General features: G+C 36.9%; 1 protein-coding gene across 10 annotated transcripts in view; it reads right to left on the bottom strand.

Annotated features, from left to right (window-relative positions):
- The window catches only part of FOCAD (focadhesin), a 319932-nt gene that overhangs the window by 200700 nt on the left and 93576 nt on the right, over positions 1-25656 (bottom strand). For all 10 annotated transcript variants that reach the window (XM_021063120.1, XM_021063095.1, XM_021063125.1 and 7 more), the window contains one exon: positions 16851-17108. In XM_021063120.1, coding sequence (XP_020918779.1) covers positions 16851-17108 — 258 coding nt within the window. The remainder of the gene's footprint in view (positions 1-16850; positions 17109-25656) is intronic.

Here is a 25656-nt window from a genome sequence, read left to right on the forward strand (position 1 = left end):
AAACAAGCTACCTATACAATTAGTTTTGGATTCCAGATTCCCATCATCTTTAGAAATAATGGCCTTGGGCTGAGCAAGGCCTGAAGACAGTATAATTAAAAACTTTCTAAGCGGCTTAAAGAGGCTAGTTCCAAAAACTTATCACTTGGGCAGAGGGGGTTTGGGGGTGAGAAGGAGGCTTTCAAATATAAAATAAGCCTTCATTAGAATAATTTAATTAGCATCTACCAAACCTAAGCCATCCTTATTAAGCTCCTTTTTGAAAATATATCTATTGAGGCTTGGATCTTGGTTCACCTTGAAAAAATAAGCAATATCAAATACATACTAAATGGTCAACTTAATTTTTAATGGTTAAATGGCATGGCAAGAATGGTTCAGGTACTTGTAAATGCTAAATGTCTGGGTATGTCTTCATTGGCTTTTGAACAGTTTCAAAGAGCAGACATGAGGATTCATTAGCTCCTAGCACATATGAACCTGCTCCAAAGGCAGCAAGAGAGTTGCCTAGCAACAGTGCATTTTGCATCTCTCATCATCCCTAAAGATGCTGCAGCAGCAGCAGCAGCTAGGTCAAGCCTCTCATTAGCAACCTGACAAAGGGTTTCTATCTCCCATTTTACAAAATTATTTTTATTTCCAGGTGAAGCTCAAATATCTATATATTATTCTTACTGACAATGCAGTCTCTTCCTTCTATTCCTTCTTACCCTCATTTCAACAGACATGTTTTAATGAGCCCATCAAAATACTTGTAACAAAAGCAGGCACTGAGAAATTCAACAGAATTTATATGCCTATTCACATCACTCGAACAGTTCCATATCTTTTGGGCAATAAAGTAAGGAAACTTCAGAAGAAGAGAAAAAGACACTGAAATCAAATAATGGAAAGAGAAAAAAAGTCAGTTATTTGACTTCAAAATTAACAAAAAAAACTACCCAAATTATTTGCAATGCTAATGATAACTAGTCTTATTTCTTTCTTATCCCCACAAAACTAATCTCAATCATATAGCAAAATAGCAAAAAGGCAGAAAATTCTGGAGTGGTAATAAACTATAACAAATGGATTGACAGTTTATAATGAATGTAATCAATTGGAAAGGAACTCTGGTTCCCAATTTAATAACATATTATAAAGCTTCACCTCAGATCAATAGCTATTCATTCACTACTAAAAAGTATTTCTTAAAATTACTGCTCAGCATAGCTGCCATGTAGAGCTAAAATATAAAAAAAAGAAGATAAACATAATAAGAAGATATAGTTTTCATTTCATGTACTTTAAAGTGCTTCATCCAGATCTTGACATAAACCACATATACGCTGGTCTGGTCTCTGAGCTTTCATGCTCTCGTGAATTTCCCTATGGAAAAGATTACACAATGTATGTGACATGTTAGGAAAGATAAAGTATGGTACTAATAGACTCAGATTAAGAATGGTGTAATGAGGAACATTTAAAGGCATCTGTCATCACATCAAATCAAAATAAGTAAATCTTAAAAGTGATATGAAAGGAACAATGTGATTTTTTTCCCTGAGCACCGCCCCCGCGTCCCCCAGCTTTTTAAACACACAAACAGCAAAAAAAAAAAAAAAAAAAAAAAATTCTTTAGGAGGATTTCCCAAAAGGGTACCATTTACCACTAAAATATTTCATTCCAGCAGTTGAAAGACCATAAAAGGGTGAATGTCCTCCAGAGTCTCTAATAATGGTAATAGATCTTATGTTACTATTCACAAGTGACCTCTCAGTCAGGCGATTTAATTTTTCCCCCTGCAGCATGGTTGGTTTCACACACAGTGTAATAACAGTTTTTGCACAACAAGACAATTCATCCGATTAGAAGGACTGTATTAAGTCTTTCATGAACAGCATGTGTCATTACAGCTTCAGCTAGGATTTGATTTAAGACAGCCTAATATATCGCATGCATGATTCTTCATATTTCTACTGTTTTAGAAAAGATTCCTGACTTTCTTCAGCAATTTCACAGACCATTGCCTGAACCTCCCTGGTTTCAAAAAATAACTAAGAACTCATCAAATGCTCACTGAGCACTTTAAGTCAGGTACCAAGAATTCACCAGGCAACAGAAATGTGTGTAGGCTCCTGGTTTCTATATGGGTTAAATGAAATTCCACTAATGTCTCAAAAGACAAAAAAAAACATGAAAAGGGAAAGAATGGGCCTAACTGGCTATTGCAATTACTTTTATGCTTCACAACATTTCAGCAATGCACCATTAATTATAAAGACAATCTGACATTACTGAGAGAAGCTCCAAACAAAGTGAATTTTGAGCCTTCATTTGGAAACCTCAGCAAAGCGCAAAAAATTTAAAGATGGAAACCAAAGGAAAAGGTGCAAAATGAACTAACCCTCTGGCAGTCTCTACTGTAATAAACGGTTCGGCATCATTCAATGCCCACAGATGCCTAAACCTAAAAACATCTACACATTTCTTGCTGATGAGATTAGGAGGAAGAAATCCAGAATCTCTGCAGCAAAGGGCTAGAGTGACAGTTGGAGGAATTCTCAGGGGTTCCCTTAGCCTTACTACCTTTAATTGACGCGCTCGGCTTGGCTTCCGCCTTCCATCTCCAAATCTGGGCAGGCTCCTCTGAAGAGCAGTGTCAGCACTCCTGTGCTATATGGTTAGCAGCGTCTTTACAGCTCCCCTACCCCAAAGGGATTCCCTTACTGCTCCCACAGTAAACAGCCCAAACCTGCAAGATTCAATTCTGTTTAGACTTCTGATACAGTTCTGGTATCACTGTTTCACCTCTCTAGGAATCTTGCTTCTTTCAGCAAAAGCCTGTACACCTTTTAAGCAAAACTCTAAAACTGAGGTGAGACAGTTCCCTGCATTTCTCTTGCCCCAGCGGCCCACATTTTATTCACAGGAATCACTAACATATCTTCTTTTAATGCATTTGTTATTTTTATTAGAGTATAGTAGATTTGTTGTGTCAATTTCTGCTGTACAACACCAGCAACCCAGCCATATATATACATATATATATACACACATTTTTTTCTCATACTATCTTTTTTCATGTTCTACCCAAGAAATTAGATATATTTCCCTGTGCTTATGGTAATAAGATCTCATTGCTTATCCATTCTAAATGTAATAGTTTGCATTTACCAACCTCAGACTCCCCATCCATCCCACTTCTTCCCCCCTCCCCCTTGGCAACCACAAGTCTGCTCTCCATGTCTGTGATCTGTCTCTGTTTTGTTTACTACAACAAATTCTAGGCATGCAAGCCAGTCCCCACATGGTGGTACTCTCTCTTTTGCTTCCACTGCCATGACAGCTAGCCAGCCCATCACTCCCTGTTAGATTTTGGGGGCAGTCACTAACCCACCCCATATGTCTGCCCATCCCAACTGCAAGGGATTCACATCAAGCTGCACGAGGTAATGTGGAGTTCCTGTCATTAGGCTTGAGATAAGGGGCTGGTACTTATAGGATTCAGCACCACAGCAACTTTCTCCAAGAGTCTCCCTCTTTTCTTCACCTAGCCTTTCAATGCTTAACTTCTAGACCCTCAATATGAGTAAGAAGTTGAAAATTGTAGTAGTACTCACTGAGATTTATTCCTACTACTCTACAAGTTCTACCAGGTGTTCTATCTCAAAACTCTTTTGATATCTTAAGGTCCCCATCAAAACTAATATCCTATTGTAAAACTTTATATCCTCTATGTCCCATACTTTACATACTTTAGATAAATTATCATCTCCTCCCTAATTGCAAGGCTCTTCAGGAACTTGCTACCAAATACTTGCCCAGTATCCACTCCAGGATCATTCTTCCTCATCTTATATATCCCCACTTAATATAGTACTATTTGCAGTCTTGTTACCCCACTGTGACCTGCCACACATTTGTGTCTTTGCATATACTCTCCATCCTGCTAGAATGCCTCTCCTTTCCCTTGCATCAGAGGAATTTGTGGGCCTTTACAAGTATGTTCCTGAGACACATATATACCTCCACAATGGCAATTACCACCTTGTATTAAAAAGCAAATTTTTTGTTTTTTTGTTTTGTTTTGTTTCTGTCTTCTTAGAGGCACATCAGCAGCAAATGGAGGCTCCCAGGCCTACATCACAGCCACAGCAACATGAGATCTGAGCCATGTCTGTGACCTACACAACAGTTCACAGCAATGCCAGATCCTTCACCCACTGAGCAAGACCAGGGATTGAACCCGTGTCCTCATGGATACTAATCAGGTTTGTTAACCACTGAACCACGATGGGAACTCCAGAAAAACATTTTTTTTTTCCTTAGGGCCACATCTGCGGCATATGGAAGTTCCCAGGCTAGTGGCCAAATTGGAGCTGCAGCTACCAGCCTATACCACAGCTACAGCAACGGGGGATCTGAGCTGCATCTGCGAACTACACCACAGCTCATGACAACACCAGATCCTTAACCCACTGAGTGAGGCCAGGGATCGAACCTGCATCCTTATGGACCCTGGTCGGTATCGTTAACTGCTGAGCCATGACGGGAACTCCCCAGAAAAACAATTTTTAATACCTCTGTCAACATACTAGGACCTATGATTCCTGGAAACAAAGACCACATCATTTCAACTTAGTGTTACCAGAACCTGCCATATGGGAGGTTTGTAAAATATTACCTGTTGAATGACTTGAAGATGCTTGATAAATAAAATGGGGCCCAATAAAAACAAGGTATCTACAGTATTTCAAGCTAAGTGATAATTCCATGATAATTCCACTTAATGCAGATCAAGTTATACCATTAAAAACTGAATACAATTTGACAACTAAATACACGTAAGTACTGTAAAATGACAAGAGTGTAATTATCACTGATAACTCAAACTACTAGAAACAATGAAGGTAGACAAGACTGGATTAGAGAAAAATGTTAAAGAAATAAAATTTGATTACTTTCGCACATATACTATAACAAACTAATTAGCCAAGTGCTGCCAAGTACAGTCCCTGCTGATATGTCTTAATGAATAGATAATTTGATCATTTTAAATTAGCACATTCATTGTACTAATGCAAATGAGCAAATCCAAACTGCCTAAAAACAATAGTGCCAATATCAGCTTATGTTTTAACTCAGCCTGTTACAAATCACCCTGAAACCTAAATTAATAGGATACCGTTTAATAAGATTTTACTGTAATCTAACCTAACCTAAACCCTGTCCCTATACTACACACTCTTCTCTTGAATAGTCTGAATAAGACATGACAATATTGGAAAATAGTTTATTGGTTCTAGGATGGTGGGCACATACACTTAATATATTTATGTGCTAATTCAATCAGGCAACAAAACAGGTATTAAAGCCCAGGAACTAGGCTAGGTTACTAGGGGGTAAAAACAAGTGAGACATAAGTTTCCTTGAGGAATTCCTTCTATGAATTCTAAATCTAATTGTTAATTCACAGAAAATTTCCTTAGAAGATAATTATAGGACTCTTCAAAATGCTAATTTGCCCTTATTCACCTTTAATGCTATTCATGATATAATAAACTCATGTTACATATATTTTTATGTGCTTGTTTTCTTTAAAAAAAAAAATACACAAATTTTCTTAAATCCAGATTTGATCCACTACCACAAGAACACTAAGCATGACAAGACACAAGAAGCCTGACATATAGAAATTATTCCACTTCTTGACTACTTGTCTAGCTCCACTGAGTTTGTAACCATGTCTAAACCATTTGAAGTAAACTGACTTTGGAATGTCCAATTTCACTCTATAAACTATGCTAAAAACTTGCCAAAGTGTGTTATACTATCTATCATGAAAAGCTCAAAACTGTCACTAGTAGGGTAGAAGGCCAGTGTGCTGAAAAGACAACGGGACAGCATAAGTCTCAAGACTTCTGGTGAGGGAGCTGACATAGCTGAACAACTTTAAGAATTCTGGAGTAAACCTTTCCCATGAAAGCCACCAAATCATGGCCCATCATCTCAATGACAGCTATCAGAGAGTAGCCATAATTGCAACTGTCAATGGCTTTCTTTTACCTCCCAACAAGAAAAACAAATATGAAATATAAAAGAAAAGTACTGCTAATGAACCTGTGGTTCACAAAGTAATGAACTATTTCAGTACCTCCAAAAATTTATTTATTCCACTGTTTTCACAAAGCGGTTCTCAAAAAGGATTGTATAAACGTTCATGTATTAAAAGTAGCACTTACATAAAATTAGTAGCAATAATAGAAACAGCAATATATGATTCTTCTGGTTCATCTCAAAGATGTTTGTTCAACTTATATTTGTACTGCGATAGTTCATAAGCCACCTACACCAGGGAGTCTTCCTATTATGACTTAGCTGCCCTTTTCCGGGCTCATACAATACCCTATGCTTCTCTGCATTACAGCATTTATCATAGAGTATTGTAACCATATGGTGTCCATCTTCCCTATGCATTGTGTGTTCTCTAATAACTAAGTCTTTGTATCCCAACCAATTAAAATGTGTGTCCCCAAGAGGTTCTCCAAGACTATATACTGAATAACTGATTCTTTAGTGCTCTTTCAAGTTCCCAAGTAAACTGTGTATCGTGTCAAACCTTTTGAACATTTCAAACCTAACAAATAAGGGTGGACTTTCTCAGCATTTTGTAGGCATTAATTTTCAAAATAAAGGGAATACAACAACTTACTTTTTTGTTCATTAAAAAAAGATTCCTGTCTTTCATTAGATTTCAGAATCTCCCAATTATGATCAATACAAATGAAAAGGTACAAAAGAGGAGTTTCTCTTGGTGGCTCAGCAGATTAGGGACATGGTGCTGTCACTACTGTGGCTCAGGTCACCGCTGTGGCTTGGGTTCAGGCTCTGACCCTGGAACTTCTGTATGCCATAGGCACAGCCCCCAGAAAAGTACAAAACAATAATTTTTGACCATTAAACAATAATCCCAATCACAAGAATTCTTGATGCGAATTCACTTGAACCGTCTCACTCTCTTTTTGACCTGAGTCATGACTCCGCAATATGTTCTTTTTAGGTGTAACTCTCTAGCTAAATGTGACTTGCCTATATATAGAAAGGCCAAAAGAAGGTAGCACAGAAGAAGCAAAACTAATCACACAAGATTGAAGATCTGGCTAGATTTCAAACAAATGTTGAGGTTCCCCTCTTAGCATTTAATTATCACTATAATTGACTAGGCTAATCTAAAAAAATGTAAAGCTAGTGAACCTTGTTTACTCTTTCAAAATTTTTTTAAGAAATGATTTAACTAAAAGTTGTAGGATGAGCGTATAGCACATTGAGTAAAAGCACAGACTCTGGATATGTGCTGTTTTGATGACTACAGCTTTGTGGCATTGTCTGAAGTTGAAAAGGGTTATGCTTCCAGCTTTGTTCTTTTTCTTCAGCACTGCTTTGTCAATTCCGGGTCTTCTGTGGTTCCATATAAATGTTAGGATTATTTGTTCTAGTTCTGTGAAAAATGTCACAGGTTTTGACAGGGATTGCATTAAATCTTTAGATTGATTTGGGTAATATTATGTGACTTTTTTTGATAAGGAAATTTAATTCATTCACAGTAATTGTGGTAACTGGAATATTTGAAATTATTCCTACCCTCTTATTTAATGTTAATATTTGCCATTCTTTTTCGGTTTTTCATAAAAAATTGTTTTCCTTTTGTTATATTAATTATTTGTAAGTTATAAATCACCTATTATTACTAATAAGGTTTAAACAAATATTTAAACTTATTTTTCTACCAACATCAAGAAATACTCAATTTAAAAACAAAATTCCACCCTTGGCAAGTTCTTTCTTCACACTATGGCATTCCCACTATCTACTCCCACCACTTCCTTTTAAATCTTGGACTTTAGTCCCAGGTAGTTATTTTTCATCCTTTATACAAACAGGTATGGTCAGTTTAAATTAACATTATTTTGATCACCATTTAATATTTCTTCTCTGTGCTTTCTTGGATTCGTTTTCAGTTTCATTAGCACACATTCTTCAGGGGCTTTTTCCCTCATAAAATCAGTAAACAAGAAATGGTCTTGAATTATTGCCCATCAGAGAAAAAGCCTTTATTACCATCACTTGCAAAAAGGAAAATAATGGAAAGGAATATTCCCAGTTCAAAATGATTTTCCCAAACTGGAAGACAATACCCCAATGTATTTTAGTACCTAGTGCACTGTTATAAGAAATCTCAGGTCAATCGAATTTTAAGTAAGTTTCCCTTTTCCAACTCTTCTCTCCAAAATCTCTTTTGACTTTCTCTTCATTCTTGAAGTTCTAGGCATGAATTTAGGTATTCATCTATTCTCACTTGTCCTGCTTGGCTTTCAGAGGGTCCTAATAACCTATACTTGCCTGTCTTTTTTTATAATGATTATTATTATTTGCTTTTTAGGGCCACACCCACAGCATATGGAAGTTCCCAGGCTAGTGGTTGAATTGGAGCTGTAGCTGCCGTCCTATGCCACAGTCACAGCAACACAGGATCCAAGTCACATCTGCAACCTACACCAAAGTTCACAGCAGCATTGGATCCCCAATTCCAAGTGAGGCCAGGGGTCCAACCCACATCCTCATGGATACTAGTCGGATTCACTTCCACTGCACCACAATGGGAACTCCCTCATCTGTCTTTTTTTCAGCTTCGGAAGTAGTTTTCTGTCAGGTTTTAAGTTTCTTTCCTTCATGTTCTCTGTTCCCTCCAACTGAAATTCCTACAGAAAGATGTTAGAACTCCAAAACTGACCTTTAATATCTTAACTTGTTCAATGTTCATATTTTTTCTATATTCTGAAATATTTCATTGGCTATTCTATAGATCACTAATCCAAGCCTCCATTTATGTATTTGGCAACGTCGTTTTTAATTTCTAAAATCTCTTGCTTTTAAATTTCTTCTTTATCACAGCAGTATTTTTAAATACAACACAAAAACATCCACAATATCTTGCCAACATCTCTTAGGTCTTAGATTATTTTTATATTATTTTCTGCTCCCCAAGTTCTCTTTCTTCTGGAAACAGATGCTCTGGTTAGTCATGCTGTTAATTTTCTCAAAAGGCTGGTAAGCCTTGATTATCCATTGATATTTATGAATCAAGGCAAAATTGGTTTATAGAGGGTTGACATGCGTTGCTTCTGTGGATGTAAAGAAACATTTCCTTTGATAAGACTCTCCTCTGAGTTGAAGGGCTGAAGAATGAATGATAAGGGATATCCACTGGTAGCCTCACTTTGGGTATCTGACCATGATGCAAGTAGGCAGGGACCAATACTCACTTCTCCCTTCCCTGACCACTGACTACAGAAGAAAAAATTTATTCTGGCAGTGGTACTTCAGTGTACTTTTTTTTCTTTTTTGGCCACCTGACACACGGAGTTTCTGGGCCAGGGATCAAATCCAAACCACAATTGTGACCTACGCCACAGTTACAGCAATGCCGGATCCTTAACCCACACTGCTGGGCTGGGAATCGAACCAGCATCCCAGTGCTCTAGAGATACCAGCAATCCGGTTGCACCACAGCAGAACTCCGACTTCAGTGTATTTTCCCTTGAGTAGAATTCCTCATGCCTGTTAGGAAATTCAAAGGTTACCCAAAATGTGTTCCCCTCTGGGTCTTCACCAACAGACAAACAAGTTTTAACCAGAAACCAAAGCTACTAGTTAGCCGATATTCAACTGGAAGCATACAGACACTGCTGCTCTGAATGCAGGTCTAGGCCCCCATCTTCATCAAACTCCACCCCCATCCTTTCTGTTACTCAGGGTTCAGTGACACAACGAGACAAATGGCTTTTGTTTCAGTATATTAGTAAGCTAGTGAGTGTCACAGTGATATAGGGTTGAAATGAAAATCACAAACAATTCTTACAGTGAGAATTTTAAGCAATTTATAATCTGTGGATGCCTCAGAAGAAATGCAGCCTGATATTAGCACTCAGGAACTCAGGAAAGGCAAAAAATTGCCACAGAAATTGCTTCCTTGATTATAAATTCTAGGCTTCATGCAAAAAGTGAAAAAAAAAAAAACATAAAAAGGTTCAACTGCCAGTTAAAAACATTTTATGCTCCAGTTATCTATGTGGGGTTTATAAAGAAGAAATAAACATATTGCCACAGGATGGAAGAGATATCTGACCTTGTATTTTTGTCTATGTTTGTCTTTGTCTAATTGTTTCATGCTGACAAGCTCATCCCAATTTTGCTCTAGGCATAATCGATGCTATGGCTACAAGGGAATCATGGTACAGCTTTTCTTATCTGTAAAGCTCTTTATTAAAAGTACTGTACATTCTGGCTTCTTTTTGCGTGTGAAGAACACAGAAAGCTGACTGACTTCAGGGGGTAGCAATTCATAGAACTTTGTGACAATAGAACAGAGTGCAAAGTGTCCAAAGACTCTTTGTGCGAGTTCCTTTATAGAATATATTTTCTCCTTTTCTCACAGCAGTAACTTACAGACCATTAAATTTCACACATTTCCTATTCATTTTCCATGTTAAAATATGGCTTATGACCCAGAGTAGAACTATCACAGGATTCTGCCCTGAAAGTCAACTTTTTACTATTTGATAATGTATTACTTTTAAAGACCAGCAAGTCATGGGCCATGAACCTACCCACATAAGTGATTTCAAATGGCTCAAAAGTGTGTACATTTTCATACAGGGAAAAAAAATTAAGCCCTGAAAATATTACAAAGGATAAAATTATCAGTGATGGTAATTGTTCCCATTAAGCAAGACTTTCAGCCAGACTTAAAGATCAAAATGTAAAAAGGAAGTTAAAGTCCTCAGAGTTGTAAAATGCAAACAACAACAACAAAATACAACAAACCAAAAAATGCATCTCTATCCCCACTTTCAAACAAGAGAAAAGCAAGCAAGTTCCAAGGGTTTGAAAGAAGCACTGGGTTTCACAAAACTTAATTTGTTACACTCCTTTGTGAGGGTAGGTTTTAAGGAAGGAACTTGTTCTCTAAGTCACAATTTATCAACTTTTCCTTTTCGGCATGTTCTGTTTTATAAACCTGTCAAAAAGAAATCATTATGCCTTACATGTAGTAGTTAAGAGTAATTCCACAGAAGTTGAAATACTAAACTATTGCAAGATTTTGTTTTAAACCACCTCAGCCTATCTAAAGATTACTGATCTTCATGGCTAGTTTTCAATTCATATGTCTAAATATTTAATCTTGCCATAAACCCTGAACAATATAGGTAGAAATATAGGAAGAAAACATTTTCTTGGATTTTAAGACCACTAACCAGCAGCCTTGATTTCCAAAAGAGAATATAATCTGTTGTCAGGTGTTCTCTCTGCTTCTATTTATAAGACATACTATTAAGCATCTAATAACCTTATAGGCTTTTGTAGAATCACACATCCATGTGAAAAGTACCTTTCTCCAACACCTCTATTATTCTCTAGGATTACAGTGCTTCAAATGGAGAAATCTCAATTCCAATCGCTATAGGGAAGCTATAGTTAATATAGCTAATAAAGAAAATAATTATCATATGTTTAATGCATTAAATAATTATAATAAATGGTATAATAATTATCTGGTGATATAGTTAATACAATATAGCTAAGAGATAGCAGAGAAAGTTTTAAGAGGTAAATAATATCTCTTTTTTCTGAAGGGGCAAGGGGCCAAAGAAATATTGTGGGGAATTAGTGGAGGGAATCCCAGGTAGATCCAGAGAGAACTTACCCTGAAGCTGCCAAAGGAGCATGAGTGGGATGTTACTAGAAGCCATGGTCGGTGTTGGCAAAGAACTAAACATAAAATCTAAAAGGGAAGGGAGGGAGTTCCCATCGTGGCTCAGCTGTAAGGGAAGCCAACTAGCATCCATGAGGACACGGGTTCGATCCCTGACCTCGCTCAGTGGGTTGAGGGTCTTGCATTGCCATGAGCTGTGGTGTGGGTTGCAGACGCAGCTCGGATCCCACATTGCTGTGGCTCTGGCATTGGCTGGCGGATACAGTTCCTTCCAATTGGACCCCTAGCCTGAGAATCTCCATATGCCACAGACGTGGCCCTAAAAGACAAAAAGACACCACCCCCTCCACCCACCCCCCGCAAGAAAAAGGGAAGTTAGAGTTAGGAAGGGAGGAAGACAAAATAAAATTTCTGGCTGAGAGTCTTAGAAGCTAGATTCAATCAGCTATATGAGATTGGTTGAAGAGAATGGTACAGGGCTGGTGCTACCACCCATTTTGTGTGTATCAGAGGCACACAGTGCAGATCACAGAGTCAGATGTGGTTCTTACTGAGGGAGATAGATATTACCGTGGTAAGTTCACCAGAATGGGGAGATAGAGGTTAATCGACATGTGTTGATTAAGAGTTATTAACCTCTTCTTAAGGAGGGTGTATCAGTCTCAAGCATTTCCAAACTGTCCAGAATCATGTTTCACAGATTAGTCCATCATTTAATAAGGATTCAAAATATGATCTGATATTTCCATTCATAAAGATATAAATTGAAGTTCAGAAAACATCCTCATTTAGGCCTGGGGTACACAATATTTCTTTATGAAAGTCTCTGTTTATATTCACTGTCACGGCTTTTTAGGGCCACACCTATGGCATATATAAGTTCCTGGGCTAAGGGTCAAATCAGAGCTGCGGCACTAGCCACAGCCACAGCCATAGCATCACCATATCTGAGCCACATCTGCAACCTACAATGCAGCTTGTGGCAACACTGGATCCTTAACCCACTTAGCAAGGCAGCGCTACTAGCTGGGGTCTTAATCCACTGAGCCACAATGGGAATTCCCCACTATCACTGATTTTAAACTAGACAGGACCAGATACTGGGCAAACTGCAGAAGTAGGAAATAGCTCTCCAAAGAAGAAAGAATAAGGTCAACTGGACGTTACTGTATATGAGCCATGAAGCTAAGTGCTTCAATTGTCATTCAGGCATCTTTGAAGGCAGCCTGAGTGATTTATGTCAAATTGTGAGGAAATATCATTACTCACAGTATCACAAAAGCGGAAACTGTTACATAAGCATAACCAAAAAGTACACGAATATATCAGCTGCAATTTCCAGGGGAAAAAAAACACTAATTTAGGAATTAGAAGGCGTTTCCATATTATTATAAGCACAGACTATGACATGAAAATGTCACTCTAAGCTAAATCAATGTGTTTAAAACTTTCGAGACCTTCATGGCAATTCACACAGGATGCTCATTCTTGGATCTCTCCCCAGAACACTCTGAGACATTCCTTCCAAGAACATAAAAGGAACTAACTTAATTTTTACTGAATACCACTGGACCTGAGCTTGTATCTTCTGCAAATTAAGTCTTATGATATCTGGGTAAGAAAACCAGATGGATTATTAGCAACTGCTGACAGCATTGCTATTAGGGGGAAAAAAAAAGTTCTTTACTATTTTTTTCTCAAGCACTGATTTATTGCTGTGGTCTTGAGTAATTCTCAAGTTATTTTAACACCATCATCTGTATCTAGTTAACTCTAAAATGGTATCTACAAGGCCAAGTTCCCTTCAGACTACTTAGCTCCATTAGACTTCCATGGCTCTAAATGTATTGAAAATACATAAGGGAACCAGGTAAGGGATTAAGGAAGAAAATTCATAGGGGAAGAGGATCCACCAAACTGCATGATAAGTACAAATAATAATCACATTTTTTAATATTATTTTTAAAAATCATATTTTCTTATTAACACTAAAATAACCAGTCAATATTGATAATTTGCACTACTATTAATAAGTACCACCATAAATAATTTCTATTAATCCCTTAATATTAGTAATAATCATCACCATACCAAACACTGGCATATCTCTTTCAAACCTTTCAAATATTCTTTCTCACAAGGTCTTATGGTAAGATTTTTATAATAAATTATGATGTCACACAAACATAATACTTAGGTAAGCATACTGCAGGCTAGTGAACTCTACTATAAAGGTTAAGTGATCACCAAAACAGAGGTAGAAGCCAGCCTCTAAACTCCTACTCTTATCTACCTATTTACTTATTAGTAGTCTAAGGCTTTTCTTTTTTTTTTTTTTTTTTTTTTTTTGTCTTTTTGCCATTTCTTGGGCCGCTCCCACGGCATAAGGTTCCCAGGCTAGAGGTCTAATTGGAGCTGTAGCCACCGGCCTATGCTAGAGCCACAGCAGCGCAGGATCCGAGCCGCATCTGCAATCTACATCACAGCTCATGGCAACGCCGGATCCTTAACCCACTGAGCAAGGGCAGGGATCGAACCCTCAACCTCATGGTTCCTAGTCGGATTCGTTAACCACTGCGCCACAATGGGAACTCCAAGACTTTTCTTTAGTTTCAACTCCCCCATGAATTTGAGCCAATGATTGCAATGACTACAATGGTTACATATACCTTCGTTCTATAAGGTAAGAAAGGACCAACAGACAAGAAATATGAATACATTTCCTGCAGTCATATCAACTTAATGAAAGAAATAGAAAACACTTCTCCAGCAATAGGTCAACAACCATAACTTATCTAAATGAATCTACGCCAAGCAGTTACTCAAAATTAGAAAACTTGCTTTTGCAAAATATTCAGTCCTCTTTTTTTTAAGCTGCTTTACCTTGTAGCTAAAGGCCAGAGAAATGATATGATATGGTCACTTCATAAGAAACAGCGAGGAAAAGAACATTATCTCCTGGAGTTCCCCTTGTGGCTCAGCAGTAATGAACTTGACTAGTATCCATGAAGACCTGGGTTCGATTCCTGGCCCCACTCAGTGGGTTAAGGATCCAGTGTTGCCGTGAGCTGTGGTAAGACTGAAGACATGGCTTGGATCTGGCATTGCTGTGGCTGTGACATAGGCATTGCTGTGGCTGTGGCATAGGCTGGCAGCTGTAGCTCTGATTCAACTCCCTAGCCTGGGAACTTCCACATGCTGCAGGTGCAGCCCTAAAAAGAAAAAAACAAAACAAAACAAAACACTATCTCCTACTTCTAGTTCTCCTGATACCCTTTTTAAGACTTAAAACACTCCACTTGTAAGTTCTTATTAATTATATTGCCTTTGCTTCTGTATGAATTTGGGTAATTCTACGTAAATGTTTTACCCTACCACTCATCTTGAAGAGCAAAATTATATTACATGTTTTTTCTTTTCTTTCAAAACTTTCTTTCCAAGAAATAATCAACAGAAGTTTAACATACTGACTTAAATTTATAGCACTGCCTCTTAATAAACATCTATTGAATAAATAAATGAAACTGGATGGTCACTCCAGTGCTCCCCAATATTTTCCATGCCATGGCACACATGAAAAATAATGTTTATAAGGATACAGAATCACTCTAGAATTTCAAAGACTAAATGTATTTCCTGAATATCAATATATATACTGATGTAATACATATTTTACACCAGATCAGGTAGCCTGCTTACTGTGTGACTTCTTCAGATAATCTTTAGATATCTCTATATTAACCTTCTAAAGAGACTATCCTTCAAGGTGTCAACAGTGAAAGAAAACATCTGGTAGAGGCAAGATCACTGTAAAAGTGAGGGGAGAAATAAAGTAGGAAGCAAGTTGAAAGGATTCACATTATTCATACACCCTGAGACAAAGGTACTTTATTATGGATCCACTTGTAGAATCAGACCAGAAGAGGTCTAGTCAGATGGAAAATTTTGGTAAAATACCAGCAGTAGTTTACTTGACAAAAAGGAAGGAGCACAACAAGTTGGGGACACAAAGGTATTCCAAATATATTAACTTCATATCTCAAAGAGACCTATTTATCCACTTTCACCACCAAATTTTTTCCTATAGGAACACATAACTTCCTATGAAAGAGATGGATGGTTTCCTCACCATACTTGAAAAGAAACACAAGCACAGATACTAAGATATAGAAGATAATAAAAATGTCATATCTAGTTGGTGAGGAAATCCTTCCCTTCACAGGAAATGCATTCTAGAGATTCTATCCAATAGAAAAAAATTACAGATGCCTATGCTGAATATATAGTTAGTTTTAAAAGGGAAGAAAAGTTCTATTAATAATGTCTGACAGCTTTTCTTTTTTTTTTTTTTTTTTTGGCCACACCTGTGGCACATGGAAATTCCCAGGCCAAGCATCAAATCCAAGCCATAGCTGCAAGCTACACCACAGCTGCAGAAATGCCAGCCACTGCACTGGGCCAGAGATTGAACCTGTACTGCCCCAAAGACAATGCCAGGTCCTTAACCCACTGTACCACAGTGGGAACTCCTCTGATAGCTTTCTTATTACATTCTAAGAACCGTGCAGATAGGAAAAATTACTATTTACCCTCTTATTTCAGTATCTTGATCAGTACCATATATAGTAAGAACCAGTATTTTTTTGATTTTTTAAATGACTAAACAAAAATAGGATCAAATTTCAAGAAGTTAAAAAGAGATTAATGCCTATTATATTGGCACATTTATTCTGAATTAATTTGACCATCATAAAAGAGATATTAAAATTAAGGGATATGCATCTTGGAATAGGCTGAAAGAGTTAACGAAAGCGTTACAAATTAGCAAATCCACCAAAAATAAAAATACCATCATAACATTACATGTAGATTCTCCTTCAGGGTATGCTTTCATTAAAGAAATATTTGAATCATTAAATATACATCAACTGAAAGTAAGGAGAATAAAGAAAAAAAAACTGAGAAAATAAAGATAGAAAAGAGAAGCAACCTGTAATTTAAAACTTGGATAGAAATCATCCACAAAGAAAGAATGATCTACAATTTCAATGTTAAGCTCTACCCCCTTGCTCTTCCATTATTTTCTTGCTTTACCTGAGAGGAATCAGCTTGGGCTAATTCCGTAGTGACTTTCAGTGTCTGGCGGAGATTTCGTCCTTTATCTTCAACAAGAAGGTAAGCCAGCAGAAGGAAAACATGCACCGGGATCACTGTGGTAATAGGAAGCAAGGACTCCACCGAAGCCAACCAGTCACTTGCTGCAGACTCTTCTCTCATTACTTCAAGGATCCTCCAGGCTGTAAATACTGAACCATACATGCCAGTTATGGGGAATGCAAGCTTGTAGGAAAGCTGAAAAATAAACATAAAAAAGGGCATGAGTAAATGAGCTCAGTCTATTTGTCAGAAATACATTTCTAGACATTCATTTATTTCTTATATTTCATTGTAAGAAAAGAATCCTTATAACAAAATGGATACAGAATTTTCAATTCCTGCCCCAATCTCTCTGCATGTATTTGAGCTAACAGGATAACCCCAAGAGAAAATAGCTGTTAGACATCTAGAACAGTTTATTTCAAATTTTCCTCATGTTTACCATTTGCTCCCGGTTAAGGCAAGAAAAAAAAAAAATGGATCAATATACAAAATCCAGAGGCAACAGAATTTGGAAAGAGCCATTACCAGTTAAGAGGTATTCACCAGTGAGAGGGGAGATAGGAAAGAAAACATTGTATTTGCCTAGCTCTAGGACCTGGTAAGAAGCAACCCTGGGCAGATGGCAGACTTGGACTGAGGACAATTCACTTTTGTAACAGACAACATGTTGACAGAAACGGAGCTGGTTCAGCTGAGCCTGGAAATTCATCAGTAATTGTGAATAGGAGTTCTGCTGTGACACAATGGCTTAAAAAAACCAACTAGTATCCATGAGGATGAGAGTTCAATCTCTAGCCTCGCTCAGTGGGTTAGGGATCTGGCGTAGGTCACAGATATGGCTAGGATCCCACACTGCTGTGCCTATGGCATAGACTGCCGGCTGCAGCTCTGATGAGAACCCCAGCCTGGGAACTTCCATATGCCTTGGATGCAGCCCTAAAAAGACAAATAATAATAATAATTATGAATAACTCCTGCATATGAGATAGCCTGACATTTCTAAACTGAAATGATACCTGAAGAAGTTACGGTTAGGTCAGTCTGAGCAATGACTCCTCACAGAAGTCAAGTGGTGCAGTCAGAGTCAGAGGATGGATAGAACTCTGCCATGGCAAGTCATGTGCCCCCGAGAAGACAGAGACATTAAAACAGAATTAGATATTGCCGGCTCAAAAGGTAATTTGATTAATTTAGAGTGTATGAGACAAATTAGAAATCTCTAGATTACAACTGTCCTGTTATTACAGACTAACTTATATGAATAAGGATAACTATTGAAATGATGGGAAGCAGAAGTCAAGCTTTATAAAAAATTTTAATAATAGCTTTACTGAGATATAATCACATATAAAATCCATTCATTTAAAGTTTATAACTCAGTGGATTTTAGTAATTCATAGATTTGTGTAACTACTGTCACTAGCTAATTTTAGAACATTTTTCTTCACCCAAAAGGAAACCTCATACCTATTAACAGTCTTCTTCATTCCCTCTGACCTCCAGGCCCTGGAAACCATTAATCTACCTCCTGCTTCTATTCAGGCCATTTCATGTAAGAGGAACCATAATATACATTGTCTTTTGTGAGTGGCTTCTTTTAGCATGTTCTCAAGGTTCATCCATGCTGTGGCTTATTTCAATACTTCATTTCTTTTCATTGTCATATAATATTCCACTGTATGGAAATAACATATTTTGCTTATCCATTCATCAAATAGTGAACACTGTGGTTGTTTCCACTTTTTGGCTATTATAAATAATGCTGCTATGAATACTGCAATAAAAGATTTTTTGTGAGGACACAGATATTTTTTTGCTTCTATGCTTAAGAATGAAGACAACATTTATTTGAAAGTAAATGCCACTATAAAAAACATATGAGGAAGCTCTATTTTTATGACATGGAAAGATCTCACACATGAAAATATGAGATACAGATAGTATGACTGAAATGCTACCAATTAATTTTTAAAGGGGAGCAGAGACTATATATTTGTATTTTCATATATATACATGTATATATATGCACAAAGTATTTAGACAAATACAGAAGAAATTAATAACAGCTAATATTCATTTTCTATTTAAGAGTATGGAAAACAGACAACCAGAATCAAAGATGAGAAGGAGACTTCTCATTTTATACCATTTATAACTCTTGAACCATTTTAATGTATTACTAAATTTTTTAAATTAAATTAAACCTAAGTTCATTATACTGTCTCTCTTAAAAAATTTTTCTCAAGATGAAATTCATTAAAGACTAGAGTCAAGTTTTTAACCTAATGACAAACAGCACTGGACTTGAGGCTTAAAAGACCAGGACTTTAGCAGAGCCATGCAGGCTATTAGCTGTTACGCAATCTCTCTGAGCCTTGGAATAATGCCTAACTTTCTGCCAAAATCACTGAGGTAGATAATAAAGACAGTATCTATAAAGCACCTAACACAGTGCCTAAAGTTGCAAAATACAGGAAAATATTATCTCTCTCAAATTTAGGAGAGAAAAATAAAATTTCTGAATATGATTATTAAAGAAAATAACTGGAAATCATCATGAACAATAAACTGAGTCAAAGCAGCAATATTACAGAGACATGTAAGAGCAAACACACTGAGACAGAAAAGAAATCCTACTTTGCTTAAAGTATTAGTCAAGGTTTAAGCTCTGTTTGTTCTTGTTGCCTGAGGTTAGAGCTGCAGGAGAAAGGTGCAATGTTGAATAAGATACAAGAGAACAGTCGGTCTTTCTGTCCCACTGAGTGACAGCTGCCAATGGCACAGTCGTAGGGCAAGGGTACAACCAAGGGTTTTCTTGCAGAGTGAGCTACCAAATCCTGGCTCCACAGCCTAGGGGAGGACCTATGAAAGTGCTAGTAGGCCCTGAGCTTTGAAGGAGAAAGTGGGTGTTTAAAAATAAGAGAGGCCTGTGTTAGGTAAACGATATCTCAATAAAAATCAAAATTAAAAAAACATAGAAAAATAACATTTAAATGAATATTAAATGGTTGTGAAACATCTTTTGCAGATGAAAATGGTTAAGAATACTTACTTATTTTTTGACTGTGCCTACAGCATGTGGAAGTTCCCAGGCCAGGTATCAAAACCCACACCACAGCAGTGACAGTGCCAGATCCTTAACCCACAGGGCCACCAGGAAACTCTGAGAATCTCTATTTTTAAAAAAACTTTAATAGGAGTTCCTGTCGTGGCACAGCAGAAATGAATCCAACTAGGAACCATGAGGTTGTGGGTTCGATTCCTGGCCTCACTCAGGGTTAAGGATCCAGCACTGCTGTGAGCTGTGGTGCAAGTCACAGATGAAGCTCAGATCTGGTGTTGCCATGGCTGGCAGCTGTAGCTCCGATTAGACCCCTAGCCTGGGAACCTCCAAATGCCACAAGTGTGACACTGAAAAGCAAAAAAAAAAAAAAAAAAATTTAATAAAAATGTTCAGGTACACTAATATTAATAATAAGACATCTGCTAGTAAGTCTTTGTCTAAAGAGGTCTGAAAAGGAAATATGAATGTAGGTGAACAATACAGATTTCCCTTTGGTGTTTTAATGAATTTTAGAGTTGTAAAACACTTAATACAACTTAATTTTAGAACATTTCCATCCCAAACCCCCAGTAAATCCCTCCCAGCCCAACCTGTCTCCTTTGGTAATTATAACTTTTTCAAAGTCTGTGAATCTGTTTCTATTCTGCAAATAAGTTCATTGTATACTTTTTATGGGTTCCACATATAAGTGATAGCATATGATGTTTATGCCTCACTGTTTGAATAATTTAGTATAATTTCTAGGTTCATCCATGATCCTGCAAATGCCATTACTTCATTCCTTTTCATGGCTGAGTAATATTCCATTGTGAATATATACCAAAACTTCTATATCCACGCCTCTGTCGATGGACATTTAGGTTGCTTCCACGTCTTCGCTATTGTACCTATAATGCTGCAATGAACATTGTGGCACATGCATCTTTTTGAGTTATAGTTTTCTCTGGATAGATGCCCAGGAGTAGCATTGCTGGACAATATGTTAATTCTATTTTCAGTTTTTTCAGGAATCTCCAAACTGCTTTCCACAGTGGTTGTACCAATTTACATTCCCACCAACAGTGTAATAGGATTCCCTTTTCTCCATACCCTCCACAGCATTTATTGTTTGTAGACTTTTTGATGATGGCCATTCTGGCTGGTGTAGTAGTTTTGATTTGCATTTTTCTATTAGTAATGTTGAACATTTATTCATGTGTTTTTGGCCATCTGTGTATCTTCTTAGGAGAACTGTCTGTTTAGATCTTTGGCCCACTTTCTGATGGGGTTGTTTGTTTTTATTGGTACTGAGCTGCAGGAGGTGTTTATGTATTTTGGAGATTAATCCCTTGTCAGTTGCTTAATTTGCAAATATTTTCTCCCATTCTGTGGGTTGTGTTTTCGTTTTGTTTGGGGTTTCCATTGCTATGCAAAAATTCTTGAAATAAATTAGGTCCCATTTGTTTATTTTTCTTTTTATTTTCATTACTCTAGGAGGTGGATCTGAGAAGATACTGCTTTGGTTTATGTCAGAAAGTGTTCAGCCTAAGTTTTCCTCTAAGACTTTCATATTGTCCTATATTTAGGGATTAATCCATTTTGAGTTTATTTTATGCATGGTGTTAGGGAATGTTCTAATTTCATTTTTTACATGTACCTGTACAGTTTTCTCAGCACCACTTATTGAACAGGCTGTCTTCTCTCCATTGTATCTTCTTGTCTCCTTTTTCCTATATTAATTGACCACAGGTGCATGGGTTTAATTCTGGGCTTTCTATCTTCTTCCACCAATCTATATTTTTCTTTTTGTGCCAGTACCATACTGTTTTGATGACTGCAGCTTTGTAGTATAATCTGAAGTCAGTACACCTGATTCCTCCAACTCCATTTTTCTTTCTCAGGATGGCTTTAGCTATTCTGGTCTTTTGTACTTCCAAACAAACTTTAAAATATTTTGCTCTAGTTCTGTGAAAAATGCCATTGGTAATTTGACAGGTATTGCACTGAATCTGTAGATTGCCCTGGGCAGTATACTCATTTTGGTAATAATGATTCTTCCAATTCAAGAGTATGTATATCTTCCCATCTGTTTGTGTCATGTTTGATTTCTTTCATCAGCATCTTATAGTTTTCAGAGTAAAGGTCTTTTGTCTCTTTAGGTAGGTTTATTCCTAGGTATTTTTTATGTGATGGTAAAAGGGATGGTCTTCCTAAATTCTTTATCTGATCTTTCATTGTTAGTATACAAAAATGGAGTTGATTGCTGTGTATTAATTTTGTATCCTGCAACTTTACCAAATTCATTGATGAGCTCTAATAGTTTTCTAGTAGCATCTTTAAGATTTTCTAGGTATAGTATCATGTCATCTGCAAATGGTGATAGTTTTATTTCTGCCTTTCCAATTTGGATTCCTTTTATATCTTTTTCTTTTCTGATTGCCATGGTTAGGACTTCCAAAACTATTTTGAAGAATCGTGGTGAGAGCAGATATCCTTGTCTTGTTCCTGATCTTAGTCGCAATTCTATCAGTTTTTCACCATTGAAAATGATATCAGCAATGGGGTTGTCATATATGGCCTTTATTATATTGAGGAAGGTTCCCTCTATGCCCACTGTCAGGATGTTTTTATCAGATATGGATGTTGGATTTGTCAAATGCCTTTTCTGCATCTATGGAGAGGATCATATGGTTTTTATTCTTCAGTTTGTTAATGTGATATATCATACTGATTGATTTGCAGATACTGAAAAATCCTTGCATTCCTAGGATAAATCCCACTTGATCATAGTGTACAATCCTTTTAATGTATTGCTGGATTTGGGCTGCTATAATTTGTTGAGGATTTTTGCATCTATGTTCATCAATGATATTTGCCTATAATTTTCTTCAGTTGTGGTATCTTTGTCTGGTTTTGGTATCAGAGTGATGGTGGCCTCATAGAATGAGTTTGGGAGTGTTCCTTACTCTGCAATTTTTTGGAATAGTTTCAGAAGTATAGGTGTTAACACTTTTTTTTTAATTTTATGATTTTTATCTTTTCCATTATAGTTGATTTACAGTGTTCTGTCAATTTCTACATTACAGCAAAGTGACCCAATCATTTATATGCATATATAAATTTATATATATATATACACATACATACACACATATATATACATATATACATACATACATATATATATATATTTTCTTTCTCTCACATTTCTCACACCTCCATCATGTTCCATAACAAGTGATTGGATATGGTTCCCTGTGCTATACAGCAGAATCTCATTGCTTATCCAATTCAAACGCAATAGTCTGCATCTATAAAGTTCATGGTAATTTACTTAAGCTTGAATAAAGTACTTTATCCAAAAATACCAATAAATAAAAGTATGCTGGACACATTATCTCTAGATATTTCTGTTGACCAAAACAGTTCTATAGAGGTGAATCTTGCCCTACTACATATTTGAAGGAATTTAGCTGTAAGTCTCTTTCCCACTTTATTTCACCCATCCACTCTTACTCCCCTCCAAAAGAGCCTGATTCTGTCTCACTGTTTGTGCCAGCTATCAGTTTATTACCTTTCAGCTCCAAATATACCCTTCTTTTTCTGGCTTTGTCATACCACATCTGTTCCTTGTCAAGATTTCTCCTTTGCTCTCTGGATAAATGTTAGGTCTTGTTAATAGAAGGTGCAGAAAAGCTTATGCAAGGCATAGTGGAGGAAGGGGCTTTTCTTCAGGTTCCCATATACTTTTTATATTTCTCCTACCATGATTGCCAGAGGCATGGAGGAGACCCAGCAGATGGCGTCCTGCGGACCAGCTCTGGCCAGCACCACAGTACACTTCACAACCTAGCAGGCATTGCTGCAATCTTTCCAACAAGGTGTGTGATCTCAGCCTTGAGTGGGGAAATTCATTTAGTTCCTTCCTTGGACATTCTCCCTCAGCCCCAGAAGTAGTAGCTGCTCCCTACATTTATTATTGCAATATTCCCTAGAGCCTCTTTACAACTTTCAGTAATTAAATACCTTTTACTGCTTAATAATGCTTTGTATTAAGTTTTTCTTTGTTCAAATTATCAGTGTGGTTTCTCTCTTCTAACTACAATCACATACTGATGCCTTCTCCCCCCACCGCCCAACTCATTCTCTGGGGTCAGGGCAGTAAGATTTTAAGTAGTTTAGAATTTACAACTAAATTTTTTCACCTAGGAGAACATAAATAGATGGTTTTATTATATCACATTTAATAGCCTAATTGAAAGGGATCCTGTTTTTCATATACCACTAAAAATAAACAAATGCTTATGGATCGTGTTAATCTTTTAAAGACATGACTAACCGGTTTGATATCTTCCTTTTTTCATTCTTAGAAATTGGGGGAAGTTAAAATGTGTTTTACTTCATGTACCAACACTTCAGAAATAGATAAGTAATACAGAACTGCATGGTACAGTATATTTACCCTTGGTTTCATTTATCAGAAATGTACTTCTGAAGAAACGCTCTAGTTCTAAACCAAACACTCTTAAGACAGAGTCACCAATTTAAAAAGAAATAAATATATTAACAACAAAAATCTGTGATTTTAAACAAAGTCTTTCTGTAATAAATTGAGATGGTAAAATGTTTTTCATATTCACATCAGAATCACACTTTCCTCACTGAAAAAAAAAAATCTCCAGAATATCTTCTACATGATAAACAAGAGATCAGGTGTGAAGGATGCAAAGAGAAGTAAGTTAGGATGTTACCTGTTTTGTTTTGTTTTTTAAGTATGTGGAAAAGAGTATTCGGTTTAACAACTGGCTAAAGTATTCTTAATTCTCTTGTCTATAATCAGCTGAAAAAAATAATGCAGAAACACCTGAGGTGGAAAAAAATACTAAAAGTTCAACAGCTGTTGCAATTTAAATATTAACATGCTCAGAATTGAAGTTTGGGAGTTAGTAGATGTAAACTATTACATTGAGAATGGATAAACAACAAGGTCCTACTATATAGCACAGAGAACTATATCCAATCTCCTGGGATAGACCATGATGGAAAAGATTATTAAAAAGAATGTATATATATGTATAACTGAGGCACTTTCCTGTACGGCAGAAATTGGCACAACATTGTAAATCAACTACACTTTAATACAGAGTTACCTTGTGGTGCAGTGGGTTAAGGACACAGCATCGTCACTTCAGCAGCTCAGGTAGCTGCTATGGTTCAGATTCGATCCCTAGCTAGGGAACTTCCACTTTTTTGGTATAGCCAAAAAAAGAAAAAAAAAAGAAAAGAAAAGAAAAAAAAAGCTATACTTTAATTTTTAAAAATATTAGAAAATAAAGGCAGAAGTTCCTGTTGTGGCTCGGTGGAAATGAATCTGATTAGTATCCAGGAGGATGCAGGTTCAATCCCTGGCTTCGCTCAGTGGGTTAAGGATCCGGCCTTGCTGTGAGCTATGATGTAGGTCGCAGATGTGGCTCGGATCTGGCATTGCTGTGGCTATGGTGTAGGCCAGCAGCCTCAGCTCCAATTTGGCTCCTCGCCTGAACCTCCATATGCCTTGGGTGCAGCCCTAAAAAGACAAGAAAGAAAGAAAGCAAATGAAGGCAAAGTGTGAAAAGGGCCAAGATTCCTTCCCTCAGTGAGCTCCCAGTATGCTTGGAGATACAAATATGTAATCCCCTAAATTAAGATACAATTGAG

The sequence above is a fragment of the Sus scrofa genome, chromosome 1 (genome assembly GCF_000003025.6).
Source record: "Sus scrofa isolate TJ Tabasco breed Duroc chromosome 1, Sscrofa11.1, whole genome shotgun sequence".
NCBI classification, from domain to species: Eukaryota; Metazoa; Chordata; class Mammalia; order Artiodactyla; family Suidae; genus Sus; species Sus scrofa.